Here is a 12,580-nt window from a genome sequence, read left to right as displayed (position 1 = left end):
AAAAAGACATTTTAAATACACATCTGTTTCTGTTGAGTAGAATCTGATAATATTTTCAATTTTAATACACTGACCACATTAATAAAACTGGGAAGTTTTGAGAGACATTTTGTATAATTATCTCACTGGAGAGGCTTTTTTTTTAATTATTATTCAATTTATAATTTGCAGTTGATACATTCTCTGAAATTATTAGATGTGTTATATTTTTCGTTATAAATTTTAATCTGTCTTGTTAAGTACAATGTATAAAATAGTAAAGTTGATGTGAAGGTTGCGTCTACATTTAAAGGTTGTTTTCTTTAATTCTCGAAAATCAATAGCAATACTGTGTAGCATTTTAAATCCTTTTTTTTTCGTCCTATAAAATTCTTTTTTCAACTGATTACACTAGGAATATGTTCCTACACTTACAGGGTAAACTGAATTTTGCAGTTTTATGATTTTTTAAAATATTGTCTTTAGAACTGTTGTATACAGGGTGTACCACTGGGAACTGCGTCGATCGATATCTAGGAAAGTACTGCTCCGAAAAATTTGAAAATTTCTCCAGAACTTCCGGTTATATCGGAAGTCGACATCAACTTCGTTATTTTAAATGGGAGTCTATGTGAAATTTGAGGGTCACTTTATTAAATATTTCGTATATCTAGGAGTTATAGAATTTGAGATATTAATATTTAAAGAAAAAATTTGGCAGATGCAAGGGTCCGTGGAGATGCCAGTAACTCTTTTCAGGAGCGTGATATCAAGTGGATTTTTGGTACCTGTAAAGGGCTTAAAGGGTAACACTACATTATGGTATACCGACAAGTTGAAACATTTAGTACTAGGTGTTTCATTTTTGCTGTTACATTTTGATAACTTCAAAAAGCTATAACTTTGTTAACTTAAATGGAACACCCTGTATTTTTTTACTCTGTCGTATGCATATTGAAATTTCCTTTCAAGCCATTGTTAGGGTTGCCGTTACTACTTTTACAGATATTTGCAGTTTTCTATGTTTTGGACATTTTCTCGTATCAGACCCGTTGTCAAATTGTCCATGACCAGAAACACTCCAAAACAATTAAAATGACTTTCAAATTTTTAGGGGCAGTACTTTCCTAGATATCGATCGACGCGGTTCCCGGTGGGACACCCTGTAGTTGTTGTATTCAATTTCTTTTTGTTTTCTATAATTGGCAGATGTCGAATCGTTTGCCCGTATTTGACGAATAATTCTCTTATTACTCATCCACATTATAACGACCAAGAAAGAGGTGAGAAAGGAGAAATGGATACTTCTGAAACGAGATCTTTTATTTTTCTTTTCAAAGCCGATTACAAAGAAATCTGTCGTTTTGGTGTCCCGTTACCCTTCCCGCTGACTTGCAAATATTAGCGGACTGTGTTCTGTTCGCCCGTCCCATAGTATCCATTATCGAACACATTCCAGAATGGGCTGTAATGTGATGTTTTCGCTGCGGCTTTTTATCGATAAAATCTGAAACTCTGAAAGACCGCATTGGAAATTGATATCCAAGTATGTATCGGGTTGCCCCCGGTTGAAATTTGCATGCCCGGTTGTATCGCGTGGCTATTCACAGGGTAATCTTACCTCTTCTGTAGCATTTTCAGCATTCGTCTGGTAGTAGTAGTATTCCAGACAACATTTTGTAGTGGTTACATAAAAAAAATTATACGCAATTATGCCCGAGTTGGAAGTAGCGTCGATACTAACTCGATAAGAAATATTGATTTAAATAATTTTCATAAGAACTGGAAACTGAAAATATATTTGGTAGGTGACTAGACTTTGGTAGACTACAAAAGGCAGTTATGAAACAATGTAGCTTGACTGAATCATTTTAATTATGGAAATGTTTCCGTTCCTCATTAACATGAGGGCAATACGACGAATTCTTTACCAACTTTGTGTCGTAATTTTTTAATGTTGTGATGCCTATCTGTATACTTATAAACGGCTTCTGTACTTCTACACTATAAATTTCTGTCTGAACCTCTGCGTTACCAAATGTTTAATATATGCAAGAAAATAGTGGTTATTTACTGTAATATTGAATTTATATCCATTCTCTTACTGAAAGTTACTGAGATAGACATCAGTTAAATATAATCAATCGAGAAAGTAACCGTAAACGATTAGGACATTTATAAAAAATGACATGGATATTTTTTGGAAAAATGTTGATGAGCAACAATTAGTGATTGTTGCAAGTCACTGTCCGCTTCTTTTTAGGTTTGAAGTCGATTATAATCTAGATTTCTTCCTGTAAGGATATTTCATGCCAGATTTATAATCCGTGACAATTTGTTTCTGATGTAGTGGCTTATCTGGATTGGTAATTGAATTTATAATAAAAAAAATTGAATTTGTTCAAGGTTTCGTCTCCTGTTGGAGCTAGTAATTACTTTTATATTTTTTTTAAGGGACATAGCAAAATTTGACTCTACTAATGCCTCACGAATGCTGCTGTTTTTTTTTTCTATTGAAAATCAGTTACAGTTTTAAGAAGTGAATTTTTTTCAATTCGAACTGTAGACACAAAGCTTTCTCTTTAATAGAGGAATATTGAATATTTCTCGATTTCTTTTTAAAAATTTATTATATCTTTATTGGAAAATACACATAAGTGTTTTGCTTTTGTCCTTGCTTATGTCTCTTTTTTCATTATCATTATCAACTGATAATTTAACACCATTTGTAGGTGTTTGACAAATGTCTCGTTACAAGCATATAAACGCATGAAGTGGAATTGAAAATGCTGATGCTGATTAAATGGGTACATAAGTATTATGCTTACCACAATAAGTACATACCAAGGACATAGTAATCAGAAATTTGATTTAGAAAGAAATAATAGAAATATTTATAATGCCTTCAGTACCATAACAATCTCGCGATTTATGAATGAGTATCGCTCAAAATAGATAAAACATCTTTGATCAAAACATACATTTGCTGTCTATAAGGTTTTTGTTTTCTTATAGATACAACTTGTCTAGGTACTGTAATTTCGAAAGATTATAACATGGAAAGATTGGGAACGGGACATTTTTAGCTTATCAAGCCTGCAGAAATGTAAACATCTTTACAGTCGTCAGGATAACCCAGTTAAACAAAGATATTGTGTTTGGTACTTGTAGCAGTGCGTTATTTTTTCTGATAGTTCAGTGAAAACAGTTTGAAAAAATGTTTTTTTACAATTTATGTACGACTATATGTTACTAGTATACGAAATAGGTGTTTTAATCAAGCAAAATTGGGGAATTGAATAGTGTATATTGAAATATTTTTTCTTTTGTTGCAGATAACAATAAAGTATTTATAGAGTAATAACAAAATTATACATAAACAATTATCCGCGCTTCTGGGCTTCGATGCGAGCGATTTAAATAAGAGATACTGTATATTTTTGCAACGTCCGTGATTTCGTGATAACGCCTTATACTAGCTAAGAATTAAAGTACTTCATATATAATTTTTATACTCGTAGACGCTCAAAACGTTCTTGTGGTAATGGTAACAGTGCTCATTTTTGGATTTATTCAGGAGAAACATGTCTAAAACCATCAACGCGTATAGGATGTAAGTCATTTTATTTTATTTGTTTCTGTTTTGTTTATGCTTTTTGTTTTTTTTTACTCTTTGGTTTACTGTTTGTTTTTTTCTTCAACTATTCTTATTTACACAGTGCTAAGCGTTACTAATTTACCGAAAAGTTTATTCTTGCCATTAATAACAATAAAGGTGTTAATTTTTTTTATGTGAACGTTGAGGAAACCGTCAAAAAAATGTTGTTAGGGGTCAGGTGTTGTGTAGGCGAAGCTTATAAATAGTAACTATTAAAATACAGGCATATTGTTATGTGTTGTGTTATTATGATTTATTTTGCGGTGCAACCTTAAACTGTTATCCTTTCTTTAGAATAGGTGGTCTAATTGTTTGACAGAAATACATCTTAATAGTATTTATCCAAATACTGTGTCAAATTAGCTTTATTGCATTTGTTTGTGTGAATAACTTTTATTTATCGTTTTTTTCCTTATGGTTTGCTTTTTCGTGTCTGTAATTTAAGCTCTTTTAATACGTTTTAGACCAGTGCTTAAGCCTTCAAAAATGGTAAAAAGTGAAAAAAAATTATAGTAGGATGAAACCCATTGGAAAAGGAAGAGAATATAACAGAAATGAAAGGAAAAATAATTAATTTATGGGCGATCTGAGGTCGGGAAGGGGAAGGGGGTGAGTTTTTAAGGGTAAAAAATGGTTTATCTTGATTTGCGGAAAAACTACAAGTCTGATGGAAAAAAATTAAATGGCAAAGTTGTAGGTAATAGAAAGATCTACAACTTTTGTATTTTACACTTTTTCACATAACCTCAAAATTTATGTGAAAAATTCAAATAACCAAGTTTTTGGTTTTTTATTTTTCTTTTACAAAAAAAAATTTTTTCACGAAATTTGGTGAAAACTTACCTATTTATGTCCCAAAGACGCTGTAATTTTTTTGATTTGAAATATTTATTTTTTTCACCTTACTTTTACCTTAATATCGAAAAAGCACCCTAATTTTCAGTCGAAAATTCTCACGTCAAAATATCTGCTTTTTTAAAAACGTCGGTGGGCTTTTTCTTCGTTGAAATCTCTACTTTCTTATGGTGTAAAAAAATGTATACATTACTATGGTAAGTTTTCTCAGGAAATGCAAAGAAACGAACTAGAATCCGAAATTTTTTTTCTAATCATTATGTACAATTTTGAGCTATTTATTAAAATTTACACTTTAATTACTCGAAAAACGTAAGATTCCATGTTACATTGATAAACAAAAAAATTACAAGTCGAAATATACTATTATAATTAACAACCAAATAAGTTAATAAAGTTAATATTTAATAAGACATCTACAATATTTTGAGAAAGTTGTAGAATCTTCTTTCGTTTCTTTGCATTTCCTGAGAAAACTTACCATAGTAATGTATATATTTTTTTACACCATCAGAAAGTAGAGATTTCAACGAAGAAAAAGCCCACCGACGTTTTTAAAAAAGCAGATATTTTGACGTGAGAATTTTCGATTGAAAATTAGGGTGCTTTTTCGATATTAAGTAAAAATAAGGTGAAAAAATAAATATTTCAAATCAAAAAAATTACAGCGTGTTTGGGACATAAATAGGTAAGTTTTCACCAAATTTCGTGAAAAAAAAATTTTTTTGTAAAAGATAAAAATAAAAAACCAAAAACTTGGTTATTTGAATTTTTCACATAAATTTTGAGGTTATGTGAAAAAAGTGTAAATACAAAAGTTGTAGATCTTTTTATTACCTACAACTTTGCTATTTAACTTTTTTCCATAAGACTTGTAGTTTTTCCGGAAATCAAGATAAACCGTTTTTTACCCTTAAAAACTCACCCTCTTCCCCTTCCCGACCTCAGATCGCCCGTAAATTATTTTTCCTTTAATTTCTGTTATATTCTCTTTCTTTTCCAATGGGTTTCATCCTACTATAATTTTTTTTGGGTTCAAAAATTATCGACCGTGGTCTATTTGAAAATGATTTAACTTTCGTTTGCCAGATAATGTAAAAAACTGTTTGGTTTTGCATGACACTGGTCACTACTCACATCATCTCCTTTTAATTATTTTAAAAATAATCACTGATTGGAAACAATTTTTTATTTTAACTTTCCTCCTATAATAACATCCTAGCAATTAATGATTGTTATTTCACATTGTTAAATTTTTAATTTTACACAACTCAAAAAGTATGACGCAGTCCTTTAGAGCCATTTTACTGTGGCTTGTAAAGTACAGGTTGGTCGCCATTATAGGAAAAACGAAACAGCATTTAGTGTTTTCTGTAAATATATATAATGTATAATCTGACAAGATATTGCAGGTAATTTATACCATTCGTCTATCCAGACATTTTTTTATAAAATGTTCATTGACACTAGAAGGTTGCTGGAGGTAATTTAATCGGAGTAACACACGCTTCATAACATTATTTATTTATTTATTTTTGGTATCGCTGTTACAATTTATTTTTGTTTGTAAAATTAAGAGGTAGGGGATAAAAACAGTCCATATTTAGAAAAACGCCTAGATAAACTTGTACGATGACTTCCTTTTAAGTTGAAGTAATAATAAATAGTCAGTGTCCGTTACTATTTACGTAAAAGAGGTGTTGCGTTTGCTTTGGATTGTCCAACTTGTCGAAAAGAATATATTTTAATTGGGTTCTCCTTAATCTCGTTTTATTTTGTTGTTTTCCAGCAAAAAGATAGAAAGCTTAGGCAAGATGACCGCAATGACCCAAGAGGAGATCGTAGCCGCCGTCAAGACCGTTGCCCAGGGGTTAGATGCCCTCCGGGCCGAGCACGCCGGCATCCTCCACGGGCTGCACGAGGCCCCCGACCCGGTCGTCACCGAGAGGGCGGGCCTGGTGCAGCAGAGTGCCGAGATGATCGAGTTGGGTCTTGGAGAAGCGCAGGTAAGGGATCAGTAACTACAGTTTGACACTTCGGTGTTTGAATAAGGCGCCGAGGTAGCGGGGGCTCAGGGGTTTGCATCGTGAAACGTGGTTCCATGCATTCGTCAGTTCATTTCAATAAAATGTGATTGGTCACTGGATTGATGAAGTCGCCTATTATTTTGGGGCAAAACGATTGTTGCTAATTTTGAAATATAAGATCTGTAATTGTATAAAATAGTAAAACTTAAAATAAATACACCTGATTTTTTAATAGGAAATTTTTTTAGACAATGCGTCGGAAACTTTGAAACATATGTACATCAAATCTAGATAGTCTTGATTTTTGCCGTGTTTATGAACTTCGAATATTTCTTGCACTTAAGAGAAAAACACCGTTCGTGAAAATAATAAATTGTGATATACGTCAACTTGATAACCCAACGCTGAAACAGAAAATTATGTATTAACTCACTGCAAAAGTACCTCACAGACATTTTCAGTGTAATTTACATACTATAGCACTGTTTAAAAAATGTTCCGTGTTAATCAGCAGTCACAATCAATGGGGTTAAATCTGTTATTGAATCAGTGAAAAAATATTCAGCGTAACTTACATATTAGCTGCAGACTTTTTATGTCATGAACACGCCAGGCTTATCTATTGATTATAAATAGGAGAGAAGGGGAGGTTCTCGGTTGTTTGACAGGATAGTAGCTCATGCGGAAATATGGGTTAATCGGGAAGTTATGGCAAAGGAAAAATTGATAATGTATTTACTACTTCTCAAGGAAAAACGAGTCACTAAACAAATAACACACTCAGTGCAGCATCAAACGTGCTTTTCAATGACGTCACAAGAGTCCGAAAAATCTATACTTTTGTATGCCTGAGTACAATCACAGTGTCAATAGTTTGTGATTTTTTCCAGTTCTAGGGAGTTATTTCTTAAATGTTTAGTTAGATTGATTATTTAGAAAATCCCTTTTTTGGTTTATTAGTTTTTCGAATATCATTACCTTTTATTATACAATTAAAAGTAAATAGAATATACGTAGATGCATTACATTTTTATTGCACTTCACTTGTTGGATTGATATTTATTACTTATCACCCAAAAAGTAGGGTAAAACAAAAACATGAACGTCTTTGATACCGATATAGTGTCATAAATTAAAAATCTATCTGTATATTTACGGAAAAATGTATGTACTACCTATATACAGCGTAGTAAGATTAATTCTATGACATAAATAAAGCAAGAATTTCTAAATATACTGTGGATTTGATCCAAGGGCCTAGTGCTTTTGTTTCTGAAATTTTTGTTGTGGAAAATTTCATTTTTGCCACGCCTCTCGATATTTTTGTTGAAATGCCGAATAAAATGGTTGGGATTATCAATCATCTTTTATGGAAAAGGTCAGACGGAATAATACATAGAGACAGCTTCAAAATATTTGGAATACGGAATCTAGGACAGGGAATATCAAATGGATCTAGGGAACGAGTTGGAAACATTCCATTATTTTTTTTTGTGTAAAAAATCATTTGAGTATATGAGAGTCTTATAATGTCAAGATTATGTTTGCTGGAGACAGTGGCGTAGTCCGAAAAAAGTTTGTGAGGAGCCGAAACGTGAAATTCTTCCAAGAAAAAAAAAGGGGCTTTTATAATCCAGTGAACAAAAATACTAAATAAATTATCAGACAGAAATGGTATCATATGAGTTTGAGCAAGTTCAAGTGTAACACTAAATTTTAAATTAATGATTTTCAGTGTCGGTAGATTCATAAATGGTATCATGTTATTAATTTCTTCAACCGGCTGCTGCTCCCAAGTCCGCTATGTTTATTTTGACCGTGAAAAACAAGAAATGTCGCTGTGCCGCGGAACGTTTCAAATTGTTTAGCAAATATTTTCAGCCGGCATTCGGTCCAGTTCAGGATCCAGTTTTGGGTTCAAGGCTCGCGTTTCAGTAATCCCCCCACTAAAATTAACAGCCTCTAAACTTAGCTCTTCGGATGACATCCCCGTCGGTGGAAGGTGTGCGCTCTGAAAATGATTTCAAGTTTATCAGCGGGCAGCCGACAAATAACGTACATTTTCACAAACCAGGCAGCGATTTTTTGTACAAGGATATTTATATGACAATATTTTTTTGCCTTTCTATCCAGAAAAAAAAATAGTAAAGACCGCTTTTAAAAAATGAAAATTTCATTTCAAAGGTATAAACCAAAGTTTTATTTTTTTAATGGAACACCCTGTATATAGTTTTGTTGTTTTTTGCATTTGCCTTTGCCTTTGTTTTTTGATTACAGTAATGTTATATGTGCTTCGTTAGTTTGTACAATATTTTGGTTTATTTGCTGCTTCTGCCCATCTCATAATCAAGATTGCCATGGAACCAGTGCGTAGTTATGTTTTTTTACTAAACCAATCTTTAAATTGTTTATTAAGAAAAAGGTTTCAATATAAAAGGCGTTTTGTAATACCGTAATTATATTTTATATATACCAGGCAATTTTTCTTTATAACTCCCTATTATCCACCTCATTGATGGTATTAACTTCATTTAGTGTCTTTCTTAGGTCTTATAAATTATTAGAACGTTCTTTGTTTTCTTTATCTTTCAATAAATCGGTCACACAAAGAACTACATGAACATCAAATTAGGATTTCTTATTTTCTTGTGGATGATAAATCACCCCTACATAAGAAAAACGTATTAAAAATATGTCTTTGTCTAGAATACAATGGGGTTATTATAAAACACTTTTTATAGTATGTTTTTTTTTTTAATATTTAAATATAATAATATGGTAATGACAATCTTGACTTCGTCTGCTTGCGGTCAGTTAGTAAATAAACGAAAACATTGTGCAAATTGTTAAAGCAAATAGGTATATGATATTTATCAGTGTTTAAAAAAAATAGAGGATTCCAAAAAGTGACAAATATACAGTGTGTTCTATTAAAAAAAAAACATGTTTGGTTTATACTTATCTCCGAATTGCAACATTCGGTTGTTTTTATAGATTGAAGGTCCAAAAAGAATAAGGTAGGGGGAGTAGAGTGTTACGTGAAAATTCCTATTTTATTATAAAGGGAGATGTTTTATGAATCCTCAATTTAAAAAAGTACACTTGTTGCATCAATTAAAACGCATTGTATTAGAGAAAAATGGATTTCAATTTTCTGTTGCAATCGTCAGTTATGGATGATTGAATTTTTAAGGCTTTCTAATTTAATTAAAGTTAATCCTCCTGCTAAATTTATATAAATATAAAGTATGTTTTTACGATTTAGACCAGCTTACCTATATTTAAAAGTCCTCAAGTTTCTTGAATTTAGCTTCTTTGGACCTTGCCAACAGTATCGCTTAAAAGGATGGTATCGGAATTTCTCTACTTTTGAGGGGTAGATCTTTGTATCTCTTTAGATAATTTAATTTAAAACCCTGTTTGCCTCACCTTTGCCAATACTGATCTTATCATTTATGCTGTTTTAGAAGCTTTCCAGGACTATCCTTTTCCGCCGTCGAGGATTGTATTAAATCTAGACCCGGTAAAATAAATAACTTCCTCAAAGCCACCTTTCCTTTGTTTCAAGTTGTAGTGCCACCAATTTTTTTTTTATTTTAATGACATCCTTGTATACTTTCGCAATGATGTATTATTTCTTGTCAACCGTTCTAATTGCAAATTGCTTTCGAGGGGAGTTTATTCGAAATTCATTTCCGATAAAGGGTTTGGGTTGTAGTTAATTATTTTTTAATCAAAGGGTTGGTTGACATTTAAGTTAGAAAATGAAAATACTTGGAACTACATATTGCAGTATGTTGTAACAAAATATAATTTATTTTGGCATCTTCCTTGGAATCTAAAGGAAAAAAATCACGGAAGATTTGTTTCCACTAGATAAAGTTGCATCCTAATAAAATATGTAATCATTATTAAATAATGGAATACGCTCTACAAGTTTTGGCAAAATCTGAAAATAGTTTAGCTGATCATATTCCTAAATAAATTATTACAAATCGTGATATTTTCTATATACAGACTGTTCCACCTAAGAGGAATTCTTCTGTAACTCTGTAACTGTAACATTTATAAAAAATGGTTTTAATAAAATGTGTCTGGAATTATACGGGCCATGTAAAGAAAATATTTTTAGTGTTTCATTTCGCGTGAGCGCCACATAACTTTGTTATTTTAAATGGGATACCCTGTATATTATTGCGTTTTTCAATTTCTTGGTTAATATTAGGTAGAGTTTATTAAATGTACATGGTGTTTAAAACTTACCGTTTTTGAGAGTTGTTTTTGAAAAAAATCACGATTTCAGTTCTCTAAATGAGGCTAGATAGCGTCTAAATCGTAAGAGTTAGACACCTGCAGTTTTCACAGTTCGTTTTGACATAAATTACTCTATCTTCTCATCTGTCAGGAAACAGTGTACGTTGTTCAGACTCGGAAATGTTGAGACCTACATGTAACAATCTTACGAGTTGAAAACTTTTTTTTCAAATTGAATGGCCCACATGGTTCCAGATAACTTATATTAAAACCATTTTAAAAATTAAAACCTCGTATGTCATATTCCCATTGAATTTATAAGCTACGCTAATATCCTTTATATCTGATGTTTTTGCTATTAAAAAATTTACATGCACGCTGTTTGTCAATTAATTGTCGGTTCCGCTCCATATACTTTTAAATAGTGATTTAAATTTATAATTAGATATGATGTGGCGGGCGTTCTATTCTAAGTATGGTAAAAATAATTGCCGTTTGTCTTCCGTCTACCCACATCCCAGATATGTTAAGTAACTGTGAACTCAAATCTCGAATGTAAATGTGTAATATAAATTTGTTACGATATTTCTGGGCATACTGTGGCAAGCAGCAAGAAGACCTCGTCCGGAGAGGCCACGTTATGAGTTGGCAAAAGGGTATGACTCATATCGGTCGTCCCCCGACCTTCGCGATCAATGAAAGTATACTGCTGGTGGTGCCCCTCTCCCGCTGTTCCAAAGAGCAGGAAGAGCGACTAGTACAGTGCACCATCTTACGTCTGATCTGAATGCAGTTAGGGAAGATCCCATTCTATTTGCCATTTCAGGTGGAAAATTAAAACAAAAAAATTAAGTTTGTCGAACCAGTGGCGTGGACAATTTTCGTCAAAAATATTCTTATTAAGTAACTTTTATTGTCAAAGAAAATAATATCTTGATTTTTTCGCTTGGCTTTTGCCATTTTGGTAGGTACAATTTCCTAATTGATACTTATACAGACTTAGAGTTAAACAGGGTGTTAGACAATAGACGTATCAAAAATGAACAAACGTTTTCCTCGTCCGTATTGAATATTATCATATATACAGGGTGTTTCAAAACTATATCACATTTTTAAGGACGTATTCCTCTCACGAAAATAATATGCAACAGGGTGTTCAGTATTTACAGCGTTTACGCGGTACGGATTTGGTTATTTTTTCGAATTGACGAAAATATCGAATGGTGTAGTGGCGTATAGTTTAAATTTGCATATCAGATGATAGATCGTGCACCATATATATTTACAAAATTTAAATTAGTGCACGACCATTATTTTGGCGTTTCTTACGATGTTGTACGATCGTGTCGATTCAGCAAAACTTGGAGTAGCGATGGCGCCGCTTCAAAGGTCAAAACGAATTTCTTCGACATGGAAATTGCATCGCTCTACTCTGCGGTGGCGTTTTGTACATAGTTACATGCTTGCGTGATGGCATTTACACGCTATTTCAGTTTATGACTGCTTTGGACGTGGTCTATAATTTCTACGGACAGATCGTTACGGAAATTGTTTTCTATTTATTCCTTCGGAGATTAGATGGATTTTTGGATACGTGTGGGTTCGCAGAAGTCTTATAGTCGATAGTTTAATGGAGTACTATTGCGTTACCATAGGCGTAGGATCTCTCTATAAAGGGAACGTGTGACGTCATAGGAGCAGTTCAATTTTGCAAAAACAAATCACTTCGGTCATCTAGATCTCGATGGTAAATACTAGGTACTTCTATTGGCAGATTGACACATATTCATTGGTTTTTTGCACTCGG

The 12,580-nt window shown here is 32.5% G+C and overlaps 1 protein-coding gene across 10 annotated transcripts in view; it reads left to right on the top strand.

The window, feature by feature from the left end:
• The window catches only part of LOC108906464 (kinesin light chain), a 31,351-nt gene that overhangs the window by 2,912 nt on the left and 15,859 nt on the right, over nucleotides 1-12,580 (top strand). For 8 of the 10 annotated variants that reach the window (XM_018709730.1, XM_018709728.2, XM_018709725.2 and 5 more), the window contains exons 2-3: nucleotides 3,315-3,592; nucleotides 6,282-6,498. In XM_018709730.1, the coding sequence (XP_018565246.1) occupies nucleotides 3,564-3,592; nucleotides 6,282-6,498 (246 nt within the window). In that variant the 5' untranslated portion in view covers nucleotides 3,315-3,563. The remainder of the gene's footprint in view (nucleotides 1-3,314; nucleotides 3,593-6,281; nucleotides 6,499-12,580) is intronic. The other 2 variants (XM_018709724.2, XM_018709729.2) reach the window with 2 other exon arrangements.

The sequence above is a fragment of the Anoplophora glabripennis genome, unplaced genomic scaffold (assembly GCF_000390285.2).
Source record: "Anoplophora glabripennis isolate ALB-LARVAE unplaced genomic scaffold, Agla_2.0 scaffold47, whole genome shotgun sequence".
Classification (NCBI taxonomy): Eukaryota; Metazoa; Arthropoda; class Insecta; order Coleoptera; family Cerambycidae; genus Anoplophora; species Anoplophora glabripennis.
The sequence above is the reverse complement of the archived record's forward strand: the minus strand, read 5'-3'. Positions and strand labels throughout refer to the sequence as shown.